The sequence below is a fragment of the Crinia signifera genome, chromosome 19, assembly GCF_055691185.1.
Source record: "Crinia signifera chromosome 19, ASM5569118v1, whole genome shotgun sequence".
Lineage (NCBI taxonomy): Eukaryota > Metazoa > Chordata > Amphibia > Anura > Myobatrachidae > Crinia > Crinia signifera.
In genome coordinates this window covers 59,012,561-59,030,701 of record NC_139226.1, presented here as the reverse complement: position 1 = coordinate 59,030,701, position 18,141 = coordinate 59,012,561, and the positions used below count along the sequence as shown (strand labels likewise).

The window sequence follows — 18,141 nt, the reverse complement described above, 5'->3', positions numbered from 1 at the left end:
ATGTGTACCGATTTCTAACATGAAAATGTTGGAGGGTATGTTATCTTTGGTCATACATTGCATAGTTCAATATGATCAATGGGCAGTTGCACTATTGCCATCAATGGACATCCCTGCCATAGGGAGTTATCGACAATCAAAGGATTATTGTTGATGGTAAATACGGTTTGCCATCATGCCATCAATGTGGGAGACCAGGATGGTTACCCACCATTGATGTTACACAACCACCCAATTCGATACTAGTTGGCAAAACCATCGATTGCCATCACAGTTTGCGAACCATCATCATCTGACATAACACTATCGGCGGTCACCCTTAAACTGTCCTCCGCCCACCACCACATGCAGCTGGCAGAAGCCGCAGAACAGCAGCGCCAGTAGTAACAGCACGTGCACGCCCCCTCCCTCCTCTGTTCTGTGCTGGGGACCGCGCTGTATTCCCGCCGGCACAAGCCAGCCGCGCCCTTCCTCTTATGCCGGGGGGAGGGATCAGCCCTGCTGCTCTCCCCCACCTGACGCGGTCAGAAAGTCGCTCTGTGCCGACGTTACTTCTATATGTGGAACGTCAGTGCAGCGCGACTCTCAGCCGCATTTCAGTGCCGGGCGGTCCGCCCGGGGTGTGCAGCGGCGTTATCATGGGGTCTCACCGGGTGACGGCGAGAGAGCTCTGCGAGAATGATGACTTGGCCACTAGCCTAGTTCTAGACCCTGTCCTGGGGTTCAGGACGCACAAAATGAGCGTTAGGTGAGCTGTGTGTGGGTTTGTTACATCATGTGTGTGTGTGTGTGAGGTGTGTAGTGTGTAAGTTGCTACAGCGTTGGTTTGCGTGCTGTGTGTGTGAGGTTTGTAGTGTGTGAGTTGCTACAACATTGGTTTGCGTGCTGTGTGTTACAGTATCAGTGTGTAAGTAATAATGTGTGTGAGCTACTACAGCACCTTTGTGTGTTATCCCCTCCCCTGGCCCTGTGGTAATCTCTGTTCTTATACAGACATCGCAGAACATCACATTGGGTATGGGTCATAGGGTGGACCACAGAAATGTTGACATGCATTGGGTTGACTACTGAAGGACGACACATTAGAAGGCTCATATGGGGTTAGCTTGACACAAGTATTATGTCGACATGGGTAAGGTTGACAGATGGGTGTTTACTCTCAGTGGTTGACCCAAAACATGTCATCCTTCGGTGTCGACCTACTGACCGTTTACCCATTATGATGGTGCATGGAAACATATTGGACAGATCTGTAACCTATTCTGGTGCCAAACGTATTGAACCCGATAGCAGTATACGGTTGTTGGGTCGACACACCTAAGGTTCACACCTGAAATAGCTTGACATGGATGGAAGGTTGATACAAGCATTAGGTCGACAGTCAAAAGGCGACATGGATTTTTCACTTTTTTTATTGTGCTGACCTGCCTTTTTTTATTGTGCTGACCTGCCGACAGCGGTATTTCATGCCCTGCCATCTACTATGGTGTGGAGAGAAAATTGAATAGTGGTCCGAGTGTAGCAAGGCACCGTGCCCAAAGCATGGCAAGCCATGCAAAGGGACGTGGTACACAGATGGTGTCCATGTTGACATTTGGGATAAAAAAGTGGAAACCCCATGTTGACCTTTTGACTGTCTACTGTCTGCCCCATGGTCCCACCTTGCAGCTACTGACACCTTTGATGTGAATACCTTATACTTCAGTTAATAAACAGGACCTAGGATAAAGCTTGCTGAATTTGGTCATTTTTCTCTAAAGCTTCTCCCTCACTTCTACGCCACCTGTCAGACATACAAGTGGCAGGCTACTAAGGGAAAGATCTTATTGGCCGCAAATGGTTTCAATTCACTGCACCAAAAAGTCATTAATGAAATTGTGATTTGCCCTTTCTGGGGTTGTATTAAAAACGGCTTCACACAACATGCTTATGTAAATGCGACTTTTGCCTTCCACCCAAACATATGTTTCTTCCTATTGCATTTTATTGCTGTTGCAGTCAGCAAGTCTGTACTGAATGTTGAAAGGAAAGGTTACTTGTGCCATAAGCCAGGGGTCCATTCCAGCAAATAAATATTTATACAGGTAAATAAGGGGACTTCACAAGGCAGAATCATGTTCATGGTAAATCAGGATATTATTAAAGAAGTGTCAATGTGAGGTCAGCTAAACAGTGTTTGTGTTGCAGTGCTTTGCCTTCTGTAAGGCGACAGCATCATCTGCGGGAGGCGCTGCACACATTCCGTAAGAAGAGAGACTTCGAGGCAGCATTCTGTTCACTTATGACCGGGGCTAACCATAACCTCAAAAACCGCACACCGCAGCAGGAATCGATGCTCAAAACACATGTAAGTTGTATCTCACTGGGAATAGGCCTGGCATGGTGGGCATCAGTTGTTACTGGGTGTGAACAACCTTTTTCTGGTGTAGTATTGTGGGGAAAGTTTGTCAAAAGCTTTTAAAGTAGCGTCCTTATAAATAAGTAAAATTAACAGTTTAAACGAGGATTGGTAGCCATAATATCAAATGGTTCTTAATAACTTTTCTGGTTCTCTTACAGATCTATCGATACCTTCGAATCTTTCTACCAGAAAGTGGCTTTGTGATCCTTCCTTGCAATCGTTACTCATTGGAAACCAATGGAGCCAAAGTGGTGGCTATGAAGCCCTGGTATGTTCCCTTTATTCCTAAAATGCCTCAGTGGGTGGGACAATCCTGCTTTATGTGGCCTCTAATGCCATCACACTCTAAGGCAGGCATGTCCAACGTTGGCCCTCCAGATGCTTTGCCACAGTTTTGCTATTAGAATGCTAAAACTATTACAAAGCATGCTGGGATGTGTAGTTTCAAAACATCTGGAGGGCCAACGTTGGACATGCCTGCTCTAAGGCGACAGTGTCCCATGGGGGTGAGGGGGGTGCCAATTGAATAGATGCCAGGTGCATTAACAGTGTTGGTAGAGACTATGGGCAGCCTAGCATATGCTGGAGTTCTGGGTATGCTATCTGAGTGATTAAAAAAAGGGTGTCTGCCATGAGGAAATGCACCTTTCTGGCTGCACGCAAGTAAATTGTGCCCTTCAAAGTGAGCGTGCCCACCTTAATGACCAGCACAATTCCCTTAAAAAAATCCTCGAGTAAATACTGAGGGGCATATCCATTTGAAGGCAAGATCCCCCCCCCCCCAAAAAAAAAAAAAAAAACCATCGCACCCATTTATCAATTACTGCAGGTATGCTTGACTCATTTGATCTAATTGAAATAAATTGGGATCTTTTTTTTTTTTTTAAATCATTTACATTTTTTAAAGAAAATGTTGTCCAGTACTCCAAAATATGTACTATTACTGTCCCAAAGATAAATATTTATCTTTTTGAAATGCTTTAATTGTTTCAAATATAAAAAAAATTATTTGCTCCTGCTCAGAATCAGTTGATTACTGTAGAAATGTTATTGTGGCTAAAATTCTTGTCTAATTGAATACCAAACATCCCAGCATGCTCTAATAACAAAGCTGTGGCAAGGCATGCTGGTATGTATAGTTTCACTGCAGCTGAGGGAACACATGGTGACTATCTGTCCTGTACAATACCTCCCAACTGTCCCGATTTTTGTGGGGCAGTCACTTTTTTTTGCGACTGTCCTGCTGTCGCACTCAAGGGCAGCAGTGTCCCACGGTGAAGGGGCAGTTGGGGGTCCTCCTGTCCATCGCTTCTCTGCTTAGCTCAAAGCACTGGGAATGCCCCCACAGTGACAAAAAAACAGGGGGTACAGATGGTTAAACCAAAAGGACACAGGTACTGCACTGATTAAGCGACCTGTGCTCAAGCATGAATATTATTTAAACATGGACTGGGTTTGGGAACAACTGTTATAACACTTTTCACCTTAATAAAGAGTATACCACAGAATTCACCATGTCTGCTGCACAAATCTTACGCCTTCCCTACTTTGGAGTTGATATTGCTACAGTCAGTTACAGCTGCACCCCAGATTATAGGACACTACTGTGGTACTACTACCATCTCAACGCAGGGACATATAGTCCCACTACAGACTGCCCGTGAGATGGATATAATCCTCTTATCGGTTGCCCCTACTTGTGTGTTTCTTTATATAAATACTTTGTAATTGGAACAGAACAGTGACACAGGCAGGGAATAATTTCTCTTATGTGGTTTCTTTTAATGGATCCCAATTGAATTTTTCAGGACAAGAAATGACAAAATTGCTCTGCTCGTGGGCTGCATAGCTGAGCTAACCAAAGCCGATGAGTCGCTGCTGCGCTTTGGTGAGAATGACTTCAGCGTTATGTACTCCACCAGGAAGAGGTGTGCACAGCTTTGGCTGGGGCCTGCTGCTTTTATTAATCATGGTAAATCTTTGGCAACAGATATTACTTATTTTGACTTCTGTTTAAAGGTGCGTACGCACTGGCCGATATATCGGGCGTTTGATTGAACGGCTGATATATTCGTGCACTATCGGCCAGTGTGTGCGAGTGATATATCTGTGAACGGCATTCAGATATATCACGCCGGCTCAGTAACACAGCCAATACCCGATAAATCTAGATATATCGGCGCATCGCGCTGTGTGTACGGGCGAGCTACCGACCAGCTGTACAGCCGCATCGGAAGCCGTCAGAGATTGACAGTTCAGTGGGTGGGCACATGAAAATGCAGCCACTCACTTGTGATGTCCGTTTCCGATGGGTCGGGCAGTCTGAATAGAGCACATGCTGCCCGATCAGTCTGTAGATATATGTGCAGATCAATTGATTTGCTGATATATCTATCAGTGTTTACCCAGCTTAAAGGGCCGTACACAGTACAACAATCCCACCAACGCCGATATTGGCTGCGGTGGGACCCGGCGGGGAGGACCGCTGCAGATTACCTCCCTTTTCCAGTCTTGCTGGAAGAGGGAGGGGCTTAGCCATGATGCACGGGAGTGCGCATCATTAACTATGCACAGCGTACACACTGGACAATATTGTTAACCATATCGCTCAGAAAGCCCTTTGTGTGTATGGGCCCTGACTCTTTGAAACTCCAGACACAATGGGGCTGATGCTTTTTGCATGCACACAACACTGGTACACTATAAGTACGCCTAACTCTGTATCAGCCCCAATATGACTTATAGAACAAATGTTTTATGATGAAATATTGACAATTCGTATGATTGGTTTAATACATTTTGTACTGTTGGGAATGGCTTATATAACATTCAGCTTTTGCCATGTTAGGAGAAAGCTGCTTCTCTAACAGCGGACAGTGTGAGAGGCCTGCAGAACTGCATGGTGTTTCTATACTAGAGCTGTAATGTCAGTGACCCAGATTAATGCAGTCTCTGCTACAGTATCTATACTTCACATATGTATAATCTTTTTTTTTTTTTTTTTTTTTTCACCCCTCTCCTTCTAATTTCACTTCCTGGATTTAAGACTGTCGGCCCAACTGCAAGGTATGTTCATATGTGCTCACTTACCAAAAATGGGGGAATATTATTGCACTGCATGGCGAATCAGTGCTGCAACTGCAAGATGCTAGTGTTCTCATGAGGGTATGCGGTCCTTACTTCGACACACTTAAGGTTGACATGCATTGGGTTGACCACTGAAGGTTGACGTGGAAGGTTATCTGAAATAGGTTGACATGGATGGAAGGTCGACACAAGCATTAGGTCAACAGTGGCTAGGTCGTATTTGCATGTGTTATTGCATGTAAAGATGTATCTTCATATATAATCTTAAACAGCCCCTCGCATAAGCCTGAGTCTGTCAGCCATGGGCTTTATTTTCTTTGGGCCGAAAATGTCCTATTCATAACTGGTTGCGAGTAGGATGCACAATAACGTTAAGGATTAATTATATAACTGTGCGACGGAGTCTCTGAATCTGTACTCAAAGTGCTACAATGTAGCAACTGCAGCATTTTTCTGCTCCATACAGATACAACTAAACTATCAGGCGCAAATCACTTGGTATTTAATTATTAATACCACAGCGGTGGTTAATATACAGATACAGTCAATTTGACGTTATATGGTGCGTCTTAGTCCTATAGTCTTGCGCTTGAGACACATTTTCAGCAAAAAAAGATTCCAGACGCTAGTGGAGTTGATCAGGCCCTGCCGATGCACTTGTGCTGGGCACTTTGCACTGTCGCGTATTGAGGCTCTCTATGTATGGCAATGCTTCACTAAGGTAAATGATTTGGGGCTTATTTAACATATCATTTAGCCTGTGTTTTTTTTTTTTTTTTTATTCAGATTTCCCTTATGTGTCACTTATTGCTTATAACGGGAAGCAATACCAGGAACTATTCCTGACTGTTTATCACTTCAATTTTTTAGTGTGCAAAAATGTTTTTTTATTACATTTTTCGGTACTTCTTTACTTTCACGGCGCCACTAGATTAGGACAGATAGGATATCGCGGTCATCGCGGGCATTGAATGCACTAAAAAATCGGGCGCGATGCCCGCGATTTCCCATAGGGACCAATGTTAAATTTCTCAATTGACACGATTTTTCTGTTCAATGCCTCAATTGACACGATTTTTCCATAGGAATCAATGTTAAATGGCCCACAGAGGCCAAATAGACACCCTGAAGTGTGAAATGGCCCCCACAATTGTTAACGCCACCCCACGATCAACGTGAACCCGAAGCGTGGCGAGCGCAGCGGTACGCGTCCTACGACCTTTTCATACCCCCACTATCCACGTCGGCGTGGAGTTGAGAATAGAATAGTGTGGCGAGCGCAGCGAGCCACCGAGCCCGAAGCGTGGCGAGCGGACGAGGATACCTGTGAAGCCCGCGAAGGGACGCGTTTACCTGTGAAGGTATCCGCGTCCCCTCGCGGGGCTCGCTGCACTCGCCACGCTCCGGGCTCGGTGGCTCGCTGCGCTCGCCACACTATTCTATTCTCAACTCCACGCCGACGTGGATAGTGGGGGTATGAAAAGGTCGGAGGACGCGTACCGCCGACCCTCGCGGGCTCGCTGCGCTCGCCACGCTTCGGGTTCACGTTGATCGTGGGGTGGCATTAACAATTGTGGGGGCCATTTCACACTTCAGGGTGGCTATTTGGCCTCTGTGGGCCATTTAACATTGTTTCCTATGGAAAAATCGTGTCAATTGAGGCATTGAACAGTAAAATCGGGTCAATTGAGAAATTTAACATTGGTCCCTATGGGAAATCGCGGGCATCGCGTCGCACCCGATTTTTAGTGCATTCAATGGCCGCGATGCCCGCGATTTCTAGTGGCGCCGTGAAAGTAAAGAAGTATCCATTTTTCTAGTATTTATCTGAAATTGAAATGTGAACAACGGAATATATTATATAATCATCAACATGAAGTCTCGACCCCATGCTGATAAGGTCTTGACCCACTTTGGGGTCAGGACCCACAGTTTGAGAACCTCTGAACTGTAACCTGTACTAACTAGTTGGACAACAAAAAATGATTTTAAATATCTTTTTTCATTATGTAGTTTGTTCCCACTGAAGGAAACACTGCTTGTGTGAAAGTTCTCAGGGACATTAAACCAGAAGAAGAAATAACCTGCTTCTATGGAGACAGTTTTTTTGGAGAGAAGAATGAGATGTGTGAGTGCTGCACCTGTGAGAGGTGAGTTTTCATGAGCTAGTGTAAGGGGGGGAATTCATATATTGTACATCCAGAATCCTTTGTGTCTCTGTCCTTGGAGGATTCCTACAGTACTCAGACTATTATTCTCAGGAATTCCCTAAGGATTCGCACCTAGACTATTTCTCATACTTAGTGTATTCCAGTAGGAAAACGGGCGATGGATTTAGCTTGGGCAGTTTGCCAAGCACTAAATATCCAGTACTGCGAGGATTTGGAAGTGCTGGACAAATCCCTGTTTAAGGGATTTGTTCTACTCTTTACCACAGTTGAAAGACTCCTTTTGATCTGATCAGATGCAGACTAAATGCTGAGGTACTTGTTTCCTAGAACGGCGCCCACTAAGCAATTTGCTTAGTGAGCTATTCTGCGTAGGAAAATCGCATTGCATCGCATGGGCCATTTTAGGGCCATGCGGTGTGCGATGCGATTTTTGTATGTAATTTATTCGTTGATCTCTCTGCCCCGGTCCGTCGCATCTGCCGCAAAATTGCATGCAATCGCATACGATTTTATAGGGTGTGCGATGCCATGACATTAGGTATACAATAATATAATTGTATGTCCCCAAAATAGGTTTAACGCACCCCCCACTATCCACGCCACCCCGAAACGTGGCGAGCACAGCGGAACGCGTCCTCCGACTTTTTAATTACCCCACTATCCTACTTTGGGGGGTTCCCACTTCCCCAGGACCCCTGCCCATGCTGACCAGTCAGAGGGATAAATGCTTTGTCCGGGGGACTTGTATAAAAAGTCTCCCCCCAGCTATGGCATTACCCTGCTGGCTGGTGGGTCCGGTGCTGGTTCTTAAAATACGGCGGACACCTAGTAATTTTGTCCCCAGTATTTTGGGAACCAGGATCGGCCCTTGAGCCTGGTGCTGGTTTTGTAAAATCAAGGGGAACCCTACTCCTGTTTGACCCGTGATTTTATGAAACCAGGACCAGCTCTTTGAGCAGGGACACGGTCGTATTGTCGACCCGACTTAGGTCGACAGGCAACAAGGTCGACTGGTGTCTAGGTCAACATGGACCAAGGTCGACATGGTTTTAGGTTGACAAATGTGTTAGGTTGACACTAGGGCATTGTGGGAGAATAAAATAGTGTGCCCGAAGCATAGCGAGCGGTGCGAGTGGCTGTGGTTGACTTCCAACTGTGTCCATGTCGACTGTGTCGTCATTTGGGTGAAAAAACGCATTTGTCGACCTTCACCCATGTCGACCTAGAACCCTGTTGACCCAACTGTGTCGAACCCCCCCCCCCCGATCCTACTGGTACACCAAATTTCATAAAATCGGAGCGGTTCAGTAAAAAAAATTCTACTTTAAAATGGTTTAAATATACGGAGTCTGTCATAAACAGTACAGAGTAAATGGGTTTCCATGGGTCTCAAGCATGTGATTTTGCATGTACTAATCTGTGAAGAAACAACTGGCGTACAGGTTTGCTGTTCACACGCACCATTTTCCATTTCTTGGTTTGCCTTTTGACCTGACAATAGGGTATTCATAAAGCTACCAAAATCTATTGATGGGATGATCTATCAAGAATGGAGACTAGTAAAGTCTATTGGCTCATTCAAATGCCTTTTAAATGTATGCGCATGGCGACATGCTGCAGTTGCTATAAGGTGCGCGTATGGCGACATGCTGCAGTTGCTATAAGGTGCGCGTATGGCGACATGCTGCAGTTGCTATAAGGTGTGCGTATGGCGACATGCTGCAGTTGCTATAAGGTGTGTGTATGGCGACATGCTGCAGTTGCTATAAGGTGCGCGTATGGCGACATGCTGCAGTTGCTATAAGGTGCGCGTATGGCGACATGCTGCAGTTGCTATAAGGTGTGCGTATGGCGACATGCTGCAGTTGCTGTTGTACATATTTTGCCACAAACTGCAGCCCAAGACCAGCTGAAAGGGTCCCCTGGGACACGCTCTCCTGTAGTCAATGCTGTGGACCTGTCAGCTGCCAGCACCAGGGAGCAGGAGAGGAGCAGTGGTGGCTAGGGACAGTGACAAGAGCATTGGCGGCTGGGAGCAGGTGATTAGCAGCAACATGCTGCCGGGAACCATAAGGGTGGTGGCGGTCAGGAGCACGTGAGCTTCGGCAGCCAGCAGCTGAGGGCCATGAGCCGCTGTAGCCAGCAGCGGCCCATCAGCAGCTGTAGCCAGCAGCCCATCTCTTTAACTTCTATCTCTCCCTGAAACAGGGATTCTTGCTTACCCAGATGGGAGGCCGCTGATTGGCTGAGAGTGCTCAGCCAATCAACTGCCGGCCAGTCTGTTGGCAGTGTTTTTTTTTTTTTTGTTTTTTTAAGTTCTGCTGCCCGCCCTGCCGCACTCACTGCTGCCTGGCTCTCCTGCTGCTGCAGCAGCTCCCCTGGGAGTCTTTAATCGCTTAGAAGAATCGCTCTGTGTGTACACCTCTTTAGGACGTCATTAGTTGCAAGGAAAGGTCATAAGTCAGACAATGAGGAATAGTTCTGCAGGAGCAAACTGTTCCAGTGGTTGTCTTGTGATTGTTCATTATAATGAAAAATAGTAAATGAACTGTAGTTGTAAATCTGTAAATGTGTTTGTCTATCAACTCCTTTTGGTATATTTGTAAAACAAAAACACACACAATCACATAAAATTGTATGTGTGTGTCTATCTTTCTGCTTGTAAGATAATTACTGGTCTCTTTTGTCTAGAAAAGGGGAGGGAGCTTTCAGGCTAAAGAATAGAGAATCCGGTGAATCTACCTCATTAGAAAAATACCTGCTCAGAGAGACAGATGGTCGGCTGCAAAGGCTGAGGGATCAAAGCCATAAACAAATTCATCACGGTGCTACCCGGAAAAAGAAGCGTCTTTCAAGTAAGGTTATGTGGATGTTGCCTGTTTTTGTGTGCCGCCGCCCCCCCACCCCCTGCCAATGCCGGTTCAGTGTAATTATAAAATCTTTACTGGATGCATTCAGTTGTCTTTTCTTTATAGATCCCTTATCTATGTCACTTGTTGAATGCAAATAGTGATGTTTCTCTATAGCTGAAACAAGGAGTGCTTATTTCAGACTGTTCTGCTGTGGCCAAACTTTTATAGAAAATCTACTTCATTGTTAAAACCTCCTGTAGCAGAGGAGTGTATAATACATTTAGTATAATAAGTTGGCTGTCAATTTAAAATGAAATCTTCATATAAATGTTCTCTGATTTTCTTCTTTCTGCACCCGTGTATTAGTCAGCCCTGGTTAATACTTGGGTGTATGCAGACTAGAGTCTATATAGGAAGACTATTCATGCACGTATACTTTGAATAATGCTACAGGTGTCGGCATGTTTACGTTAGTCATAGGCATATATTCAATGCCGTGGGCGAGCGGTGACTGCGAGCAGGACTTTTTGCTCGCAGTCACCGCTCACCCTGTCAGTATTCAACTGACCCCCCTCATTCGAAAATTCCCCCTCGCTCCGTTTTTTGAGCGAGGGGAAATTTGCGAATGTGCCTCCAAAAGCTGCGAGAATCGAGGCTAATTACAGCGAGTTTGCTGCACTAGCCGCGGCTCTCGCAGTTTAGGGGAATCCTCGCCATTCTGTGACTGCGAGGATTCCCCCGGAACGTTGCATAGTGCGAGCGGCCGGCGCGGGGGTTAAACTGCGAGGATCACTGGTTTTCTGTGATCCTCGCAGTTTAACCCCCTCGCCGGCCGCTCGCACCGGCATTGAATACCTGCCAGTGAGTGCTTCTAAAATGCTGCTGGATTTGGGTGAATTACCATTGTTAGTAAGGCCGAGTCCATGCAGTTTGTGTACTTTTTATTTGCAGTACAGGAGGCGAAATCCCATGGGTGGCAGCTGCTAGTCCTTCCCGATCACTATGGCAATGTGATTATTTCATTTTATTTCAATAAAGTTCTCTACTAATTATAGCTACAGATCACATACGCATCCAGTCCATTTTTGCACTCTGTTTTTGAGTTAGGCATAAGCAGCAAATACCTCCCTATGCCTAATGTAAAACACTATTGTGCAATAACTACCTGTCCTCTATATGATATGCTACATTTTATTTGTATAATATCTAAAAAAAAGCCATGTATGCAGGAAGTAGATAATCTGTACAACAAGTCAATACTACTAATACAGTATTTGGAGATACTACATTAAGCACGATACAGCACAGGATCCATATAATGGCCTTGATTGACAGAGGGGCGGAACACACAGCAGCTTCATGTTTGGATACAGAACGCGGCCATGGCACGTCCAGAAAGTGGGGATGACACAGCTGTAATGTTGGGAATGTGGATGGGGGGGGGGGGGGTCATGTTACGGCACTAGTGGGTGGGAATGTTATGGTTACGTAATAACAGGAAGGTTTACAGTCAGGCTATAGGGGGGGGGGGGTGCGGGCTTGGAGGGTTAGGCTGCAGCACGGGAGGGGGAGGGGTTTACCTTACTAACAAAGTTCCTGATGGGATTCTCCGTATTGGAATGCTGGGTTTGGTCTTCCACCTGCCAGCATTCCCACCACCAGAATCCCCCCCCCCCCAATAGGCTTTTGAATAATATTTGTGTCCGTAGAGCGAAGTTACCTTCTAATATTTTACTTGTGTTAACATCTAATACATTATTTTTTTTTTTTTTATTAAGATTCAAGAACATCTCCCAAAAAGAGCCCTGGACGCTGCAAACCTAGCACTTCTCCGCCAAATCTCAGGTCACCACCGTCCTCTCCATACTACCGCTATAGTTTTAATGGAGTGCGACAGCCTAATACCACCAGGTCACAAATGTCTGTGAAATTTGCGCTGCCCCATGGGACCATTCTAAGAGACGTGCGTATTGTCCTGCATAACTTCAAAAAATGTAGACATGGCTCCTCTGTCCCAGGAACACCAGGGGGCGGCCAGTGCTGCAAACTGGGCAAAGAACCTGCAGTGAGACTAAGGCGGCAAATCGTGAGTCCTGACCAGCTAAGATTGTATACAGGCGCTGATGCTGCCTCTTGCACAGAACGGAATTCATCTCGAACATCTCAACAAGGTAAAACTGTTGCTTTGGAAAAAGAAGCCAAAGATTGTTTTCTGAATTGGGCACATATGAATGACAGTAGTGAGTATGAGGACCATTCAGTTGCACACAGTGACTCACCCAGGTCTAACAGTCCTGTTACGGATCACACCACTATCAATACCTCTGAACCAAATGATTCGGTGCATGAGAAAAATGTGGTTGAACGGGTTGAAGGCTTTCTCTCCATTCCTGTTTCAGAAATTGACTTAGAACCAGACAGGCAAAGTATTGATAATCCTGAATTGGATGAACAACAGTCTGACTTTCTAGTGTCCCTTTTAGACTCTAACCGTTTACATTCAGATGTTGTGTCCCAAATGAAAGACGCAGAGAATTTTCCCCCAGATGATCCTTTACCTGAAAACACTGTGAACACGAATGATATGAGGTTCTGCAGATTAAAATCAGAACCTATGTCACCCAAGCAGCATGGATTAAATCGTTACATCACTGTAAATTTGAGCAAACTGCACGATTCAGTACTTGAAAACTCAAGCGCACAAAGCTCTGTTAAGGCTTTTGCCACAAAGACCCATCTAGTCACCTGTCAACCAACTGCTGACCTCCCATGCGATCAATTAATAGCTAAAACTAGTTCCATCAGTGCCGCATGCAGTGCGCCTATTGAACAAACCGGTGAAAATGGGAATTTTGAAACCATGGCCACATCTTGTGCAAACAAAGCTTTCTCTGGAAGATCCAGACAACGACATTTTAAACGTACAGACAAAATGGTACGGAAGAGATGCTCTCCTAAAAATTCCCAGATGACAAACCTGGACTTAAATAGCCACATGAAAGCCACAAACGAAGTTGCAAGTCCCAGACCTCAAAACTGTATCTCTACTCCACAGAAGCTTCTCAGCGTTGAAATGCAGTTAGATCCTAAATTGTCTCTCAAGCCATATGTAGAACTTGGTTTAAACAACCACCTAAAACGAGGAAGCCTTGTCACTGGGGCACCTTTGTGCTGCAAACCAGTCACAGATGGAACTGATGATATGTTCACCAAACAGGGGTCCGAATTGTTGTCCGGTGATAAAAAGACTAACATGACTTTCAGTCCTTTCCCGCCATCCAAAAGACTGCGTCTTGTGGTCACCAATGGATCCATTAATTTGGACGTTGCATCCACATCGAGTGATGAATCCAACTGAAGAATCCTGACTGATCATTCCCTGACTGCATATATTAATGATGAATATGGGGGGATTAGAAGCTTTGCTTTGTCTGAGCCTTTTCAGTGTAGGTGCTACTGCCCCCCCCCCCCGCCCACCCCCCCTTCTTTTATTTTTACTGGCATCCGCTCTCAAGGATGATTTACACACCAGTTTGCCTTAGTCTTCAAAGCAGGTGGAATTTCATCTAACATCAACCCTTATTTCTTTTCTATTTGTCTGAGACAAAACCTCTGTTTCTCCACTGATTGTTTTGGTTTTTAGTAGACACTTCCATACATGGACTTCATTCTTTCTACCTTCTGTTGTCAATCTTTATGGTGCTATGTCGGTAATCCAAGAAGGTATTTTTCCATTATTTTTTTTCTTCTGTTCCACTGTTTATATAATAAGTTTCTGAATTGTGTAATGATTCCTTTTTTCTTTTTGTACAAAATGTTCAGAATATACAGAAGCGTGGTGTAACATCTTGTGTATTGTATGGTACCAGCAGGGTTAAAGTAGTTAACTTTTTTTTTTCACCAATATAGAACAATGCCTTAAGCACGTTTTTGTTATTTCTTTTATTTATAGGGTCTGGATTCAATTAGCCGCAAGCTTATATAGTGGCCATGCTATTCAATTCCAGCCCACAGGCTGCACTTAATGTAGATTTCAGTTTGAGCCCTTACAGGGTTAACATTTGAACAGTCACAATAGCACTGAGCACTTACTCTATGAATTAATGTGCATTTTCTACTGATTTATGTCAGTAGAGAAAGTGTTTGCAATTGAATAACTCCAGACATACATGCCTGAGGCTACTAGCACTTTTTCTTGTGCAGTAATTTCCATGGCTAAATGAATCCAGTATTTTAAAATAAGCCTAAAAATAGGTATAATTTGATTCCCGTAACCAATGGTGTGTGTGTTTTTTTTTTTTTTTTTTTATTTAAAAATATTATATATAGTTTTACTACATTGGAGGAAAAAGGAGTGATATTAGTATAATTCTGCTTGTAGAGGCGAAGGTTTTGGCCTGTCTGAATAACTATGTAAATGTTTTTTTTTTTCGGGTTTTTTTTTCTTGAATAATAAAAAAAAAAAAATCAATTTATTGCCTAGATCATTACTGAAGAGTTCATATAATTTGTCAAGCTTATTTTTCCATCAAGTATCTTTTTTTTTTTTTTTTAGCCAAGTACATTTTGGCATTGGGTCTGGGGTGTACTAAAAAGCCTAAATTGCCATTTAAAAACCCAGAAAAAAAAATGTTTAATTACTTTTATATTTCCATATGTAAGATGCTCCTGAAATGTGGTGCATTCCATAGCTTGGACCCAATGAGTAACAACATATGTGAGTGGGGTTAGGGTTACCGAACAGAAAACTACATGCTGCTTTTTGTGATTGTCCTTGAAAGCAATCAAATTGGTATCCTCACAGTAACCTCCGTGGCGGCTTTCCTTGGGGAATGCAAAAAGGAACGCCAGGATCTTAAACCCCAAGTCCCAAAGGGCAGCTCTCTTTGGCAATACTAATTGCATATGGAAGTACATATGCTATTATGTCTGAGGTAAGTGGCTGGATGTACTGCTTGGCAGAGGCAAACCTTAGTACATCCCACCCGGGAGGAGGTAACGCTGTACAGAAACGCAATTGTGAACTAATACACTATTGATATAGGTATCAAAGTACACCAATATTCTACTGCTACTCCAAACATATACCTGGTGACAGAGATTGCTAAGATAGGACTACATCATTAGTAAGTTATTGAAATAATTACATTTATCAGTTTTTGCAGTAGTAGTGTTTGGCTACCTTTTTGCTTTCTGGCGAATTACAAGCTGAAGGGAATTATTCAATATATTCTAGAATATGGATTTACTATATCAAAGGGAATCTGCACTCGCATGAATACTACTCTTACACCTACGAGCCCAGTTATATCCAGGATTTTTTTGTACATGGGTGTGACCTGGCTTGGGACCCACATCCGTGTCCTGACCCGAAATAATGCCGGGCAGGTGACATCACTGGAGGTGGATCCTGAGCCGAGTCCATCTCCCAGCGCCTGTTACTGCATTGCAGTGAACGGGTCCAAGGACACATTAACCCGCATGACCCTTTTACACTGTACAGGGAGACGGGTTGAACCAGTGTTCAAAAACCTGGGTTATATAGGCTGATTTTAAAAGGGGTATACCATATATACTCGAGTATAAGCCTACTTTTTCAGAACATTTTTTATGCTGAAAAAGCCTCCCTCGGCTTATACTCAAGTGATGGTCCCGCTTGAGTCAATGAGTTTTCCCAGTTTTTTGTTGTAAAATTAGATGCCTCGGCTTATATTCGGGTCGACTTATACTCGAGTATATACGGTAATTCATATTAATCAATTGATAAGGTATGTACTCAATAAGGTTGAAAATATTCTGGAAGTACATAGAAAAAAAATAAACTTTTTCAGGCGGGATTCTGTATACAATACATGCAAAACACTATAGACACTTGCAGTCATCCTAGAGTGCATAAATCTGATAGCTACTGCTGCACTTATGGGGTATTCTGGTATTTTAATACTGACCCGTTGAATCAGCTTGTAGCTTTTGAGATTACTATATCCTTGTACATGCAGTGTTTTAGGAATGGGTGGTTCTAAGCATGCTTATAGTGTACACTACCCTGTAGTGAAGCACCTGGATGCTATGAGGTGTATTAACTCAATGTGGACTCCTGTGCTCTTTGGCGATCTGTCATAAACTTGAAGTGAGCTAAAATGTGTGGGGAAGTGAAAATAATCCCTATAAAAGTTAATTTGTCTAACCTTCTGGTCTATAAAAATAAGCACTTTTTAATTCCAAAGCAATGGGGAAGCTGTATTAATGTGTGACGAATGGGGATGTCAGGACAAGTGCGCTGTGGTCTGAAGCTGTATTAAGCCCGATGAAGTAATAAAGTGGAAGGTGACCATGCACCAGCTAATCAACTCAACTGTTATTTTTCAAACCTGGGAGCTGACTGGCTGGTGTGATCACATTCTGCTTTATCACCATTTTACCTAGCTGAATACATCTGCCTTAATGGGCGTAATTGCAAAAATGCACTCAAGTCCTATGGTTTGTGTACATCTCAGGTGGTGGGAAGTGGGTGTTGTTGGGCAGCAGGTTAGTCAGTTTTTTTTCTCTTTCATCCAGTCCGGTGACACGGCTAACCTTGGGATGTAGGAGGGTCCGCAGGAGCCAAGGCACCTATGCTGGAAAGCTTTTCCCCAGGACGCAGGCTCCTCCCCTTCTGCATCCCATCATGCTTCAGTTCGTTTTAGGTGCCCACAGGAGTGGGTGCTATGCTGATCGGCTGCTGCAGCCGTTTTTTGTTTTTGACTAGATTAGCTAATTTGGTACTTATGTACTAACTGGGCTGCCGATCTGCGAATCAATGGACCCGATTTTTCCATAGGATTTAACATTAAAATGGACTGAGTCCATTTTAACATGGAATTCAATGGGAAAAGGGGTCCTTTTCATACCCCTACTATCCAAGTGGGCATGGAGTTGGACATAAACCTGTAGCGAGCCACCGAGCCCGAAGCGTGGCGAGCGGACACGGAATACCGTCCCCTCGTTGGGCTCGCTTCGCTCGCCACGCTTCGGGCTCGGTGGCTCGCTACACTCGCCACAGGTTTATATCCAACTCCATGCCCACTTGGAAAGTAGGGGTATGAAAAGGACCCCTTTTTCCCCATTGAATTCCATGTTAAAATGGACTCAGTCCATTTTAACATTGAATCCTATGGAAAAATCGGGTCATCGCATCGCATGCGATATGGTCGTATGTGATGCGGCATCGCATCTGATTGTATGCCTTAAGTTAAGGCATACAATCAAAAAATCGGCAGCCCAGATAATACATAAGAACCGCTAATTTTTATTTTATTAACTTAGTGACTAGTGCAGGTTTTTAGCCAGTGTGCTGCTTCTGACAAGAATCGCTGCACACTGAGCGCAGCAGAGGCTGACGGAAGCGCGTCCTGTCAGCGCTCTGTGTGCAGGGGTGGGCTGTCTGCACCCAATGCACAGCGGTTGTTTGCCTGGGCCCTGGGAGCGTCTGGAACCGACTCCTTGTTTAGAAGGGGATCGTGGGAGAAGGACATCCTGCGAAGTCGTGCGCCATCTTGGAAGGGTTTTGCAGACTGAAATCCCACTAGGGAAGTGAAGTCTGCTACAGGTGTCCAGCGTAGCTGGACGACTCCAAGTGATCCCTTGCGCT

At 44.5% G+C, this 18,141-nt stretch overlaps 1 protein-coding gene across 1 annotated transcript; it reads left to right on the top strand.

Moving 5' to 3' along the window:
- The first annotated feature begins 384 nt into the window (after window positions 1-384).
- On the top strand, window positions 385-14,813 carry KMT5C (lysine methyltransferase 5C). The gene is made up of 8 exons (XM_083162635.1): window positions 385-748; window positions 2,188-2,347; window positions 2,560-2,669; window positions 4,210-4,373; window positions 5,448-5,467; window positions 7,502-7,638; window positions 10,351-10,514; window positions 12,290-14,813. Exons 1-8 carry the CDS (start codon window positions 477-479, stop codon window positions 13,867-13,869), a joined length of 2,607 nt encoding a protein of 868 aa, XP_083018761.1. The 5' UTR covers window positions 385-476; the 3' UTR covers window positions 13,870-14,813.
- The last annotated feature ends 3,328 nt before the right edge of the window (window positions 14,814-18,141 follow it).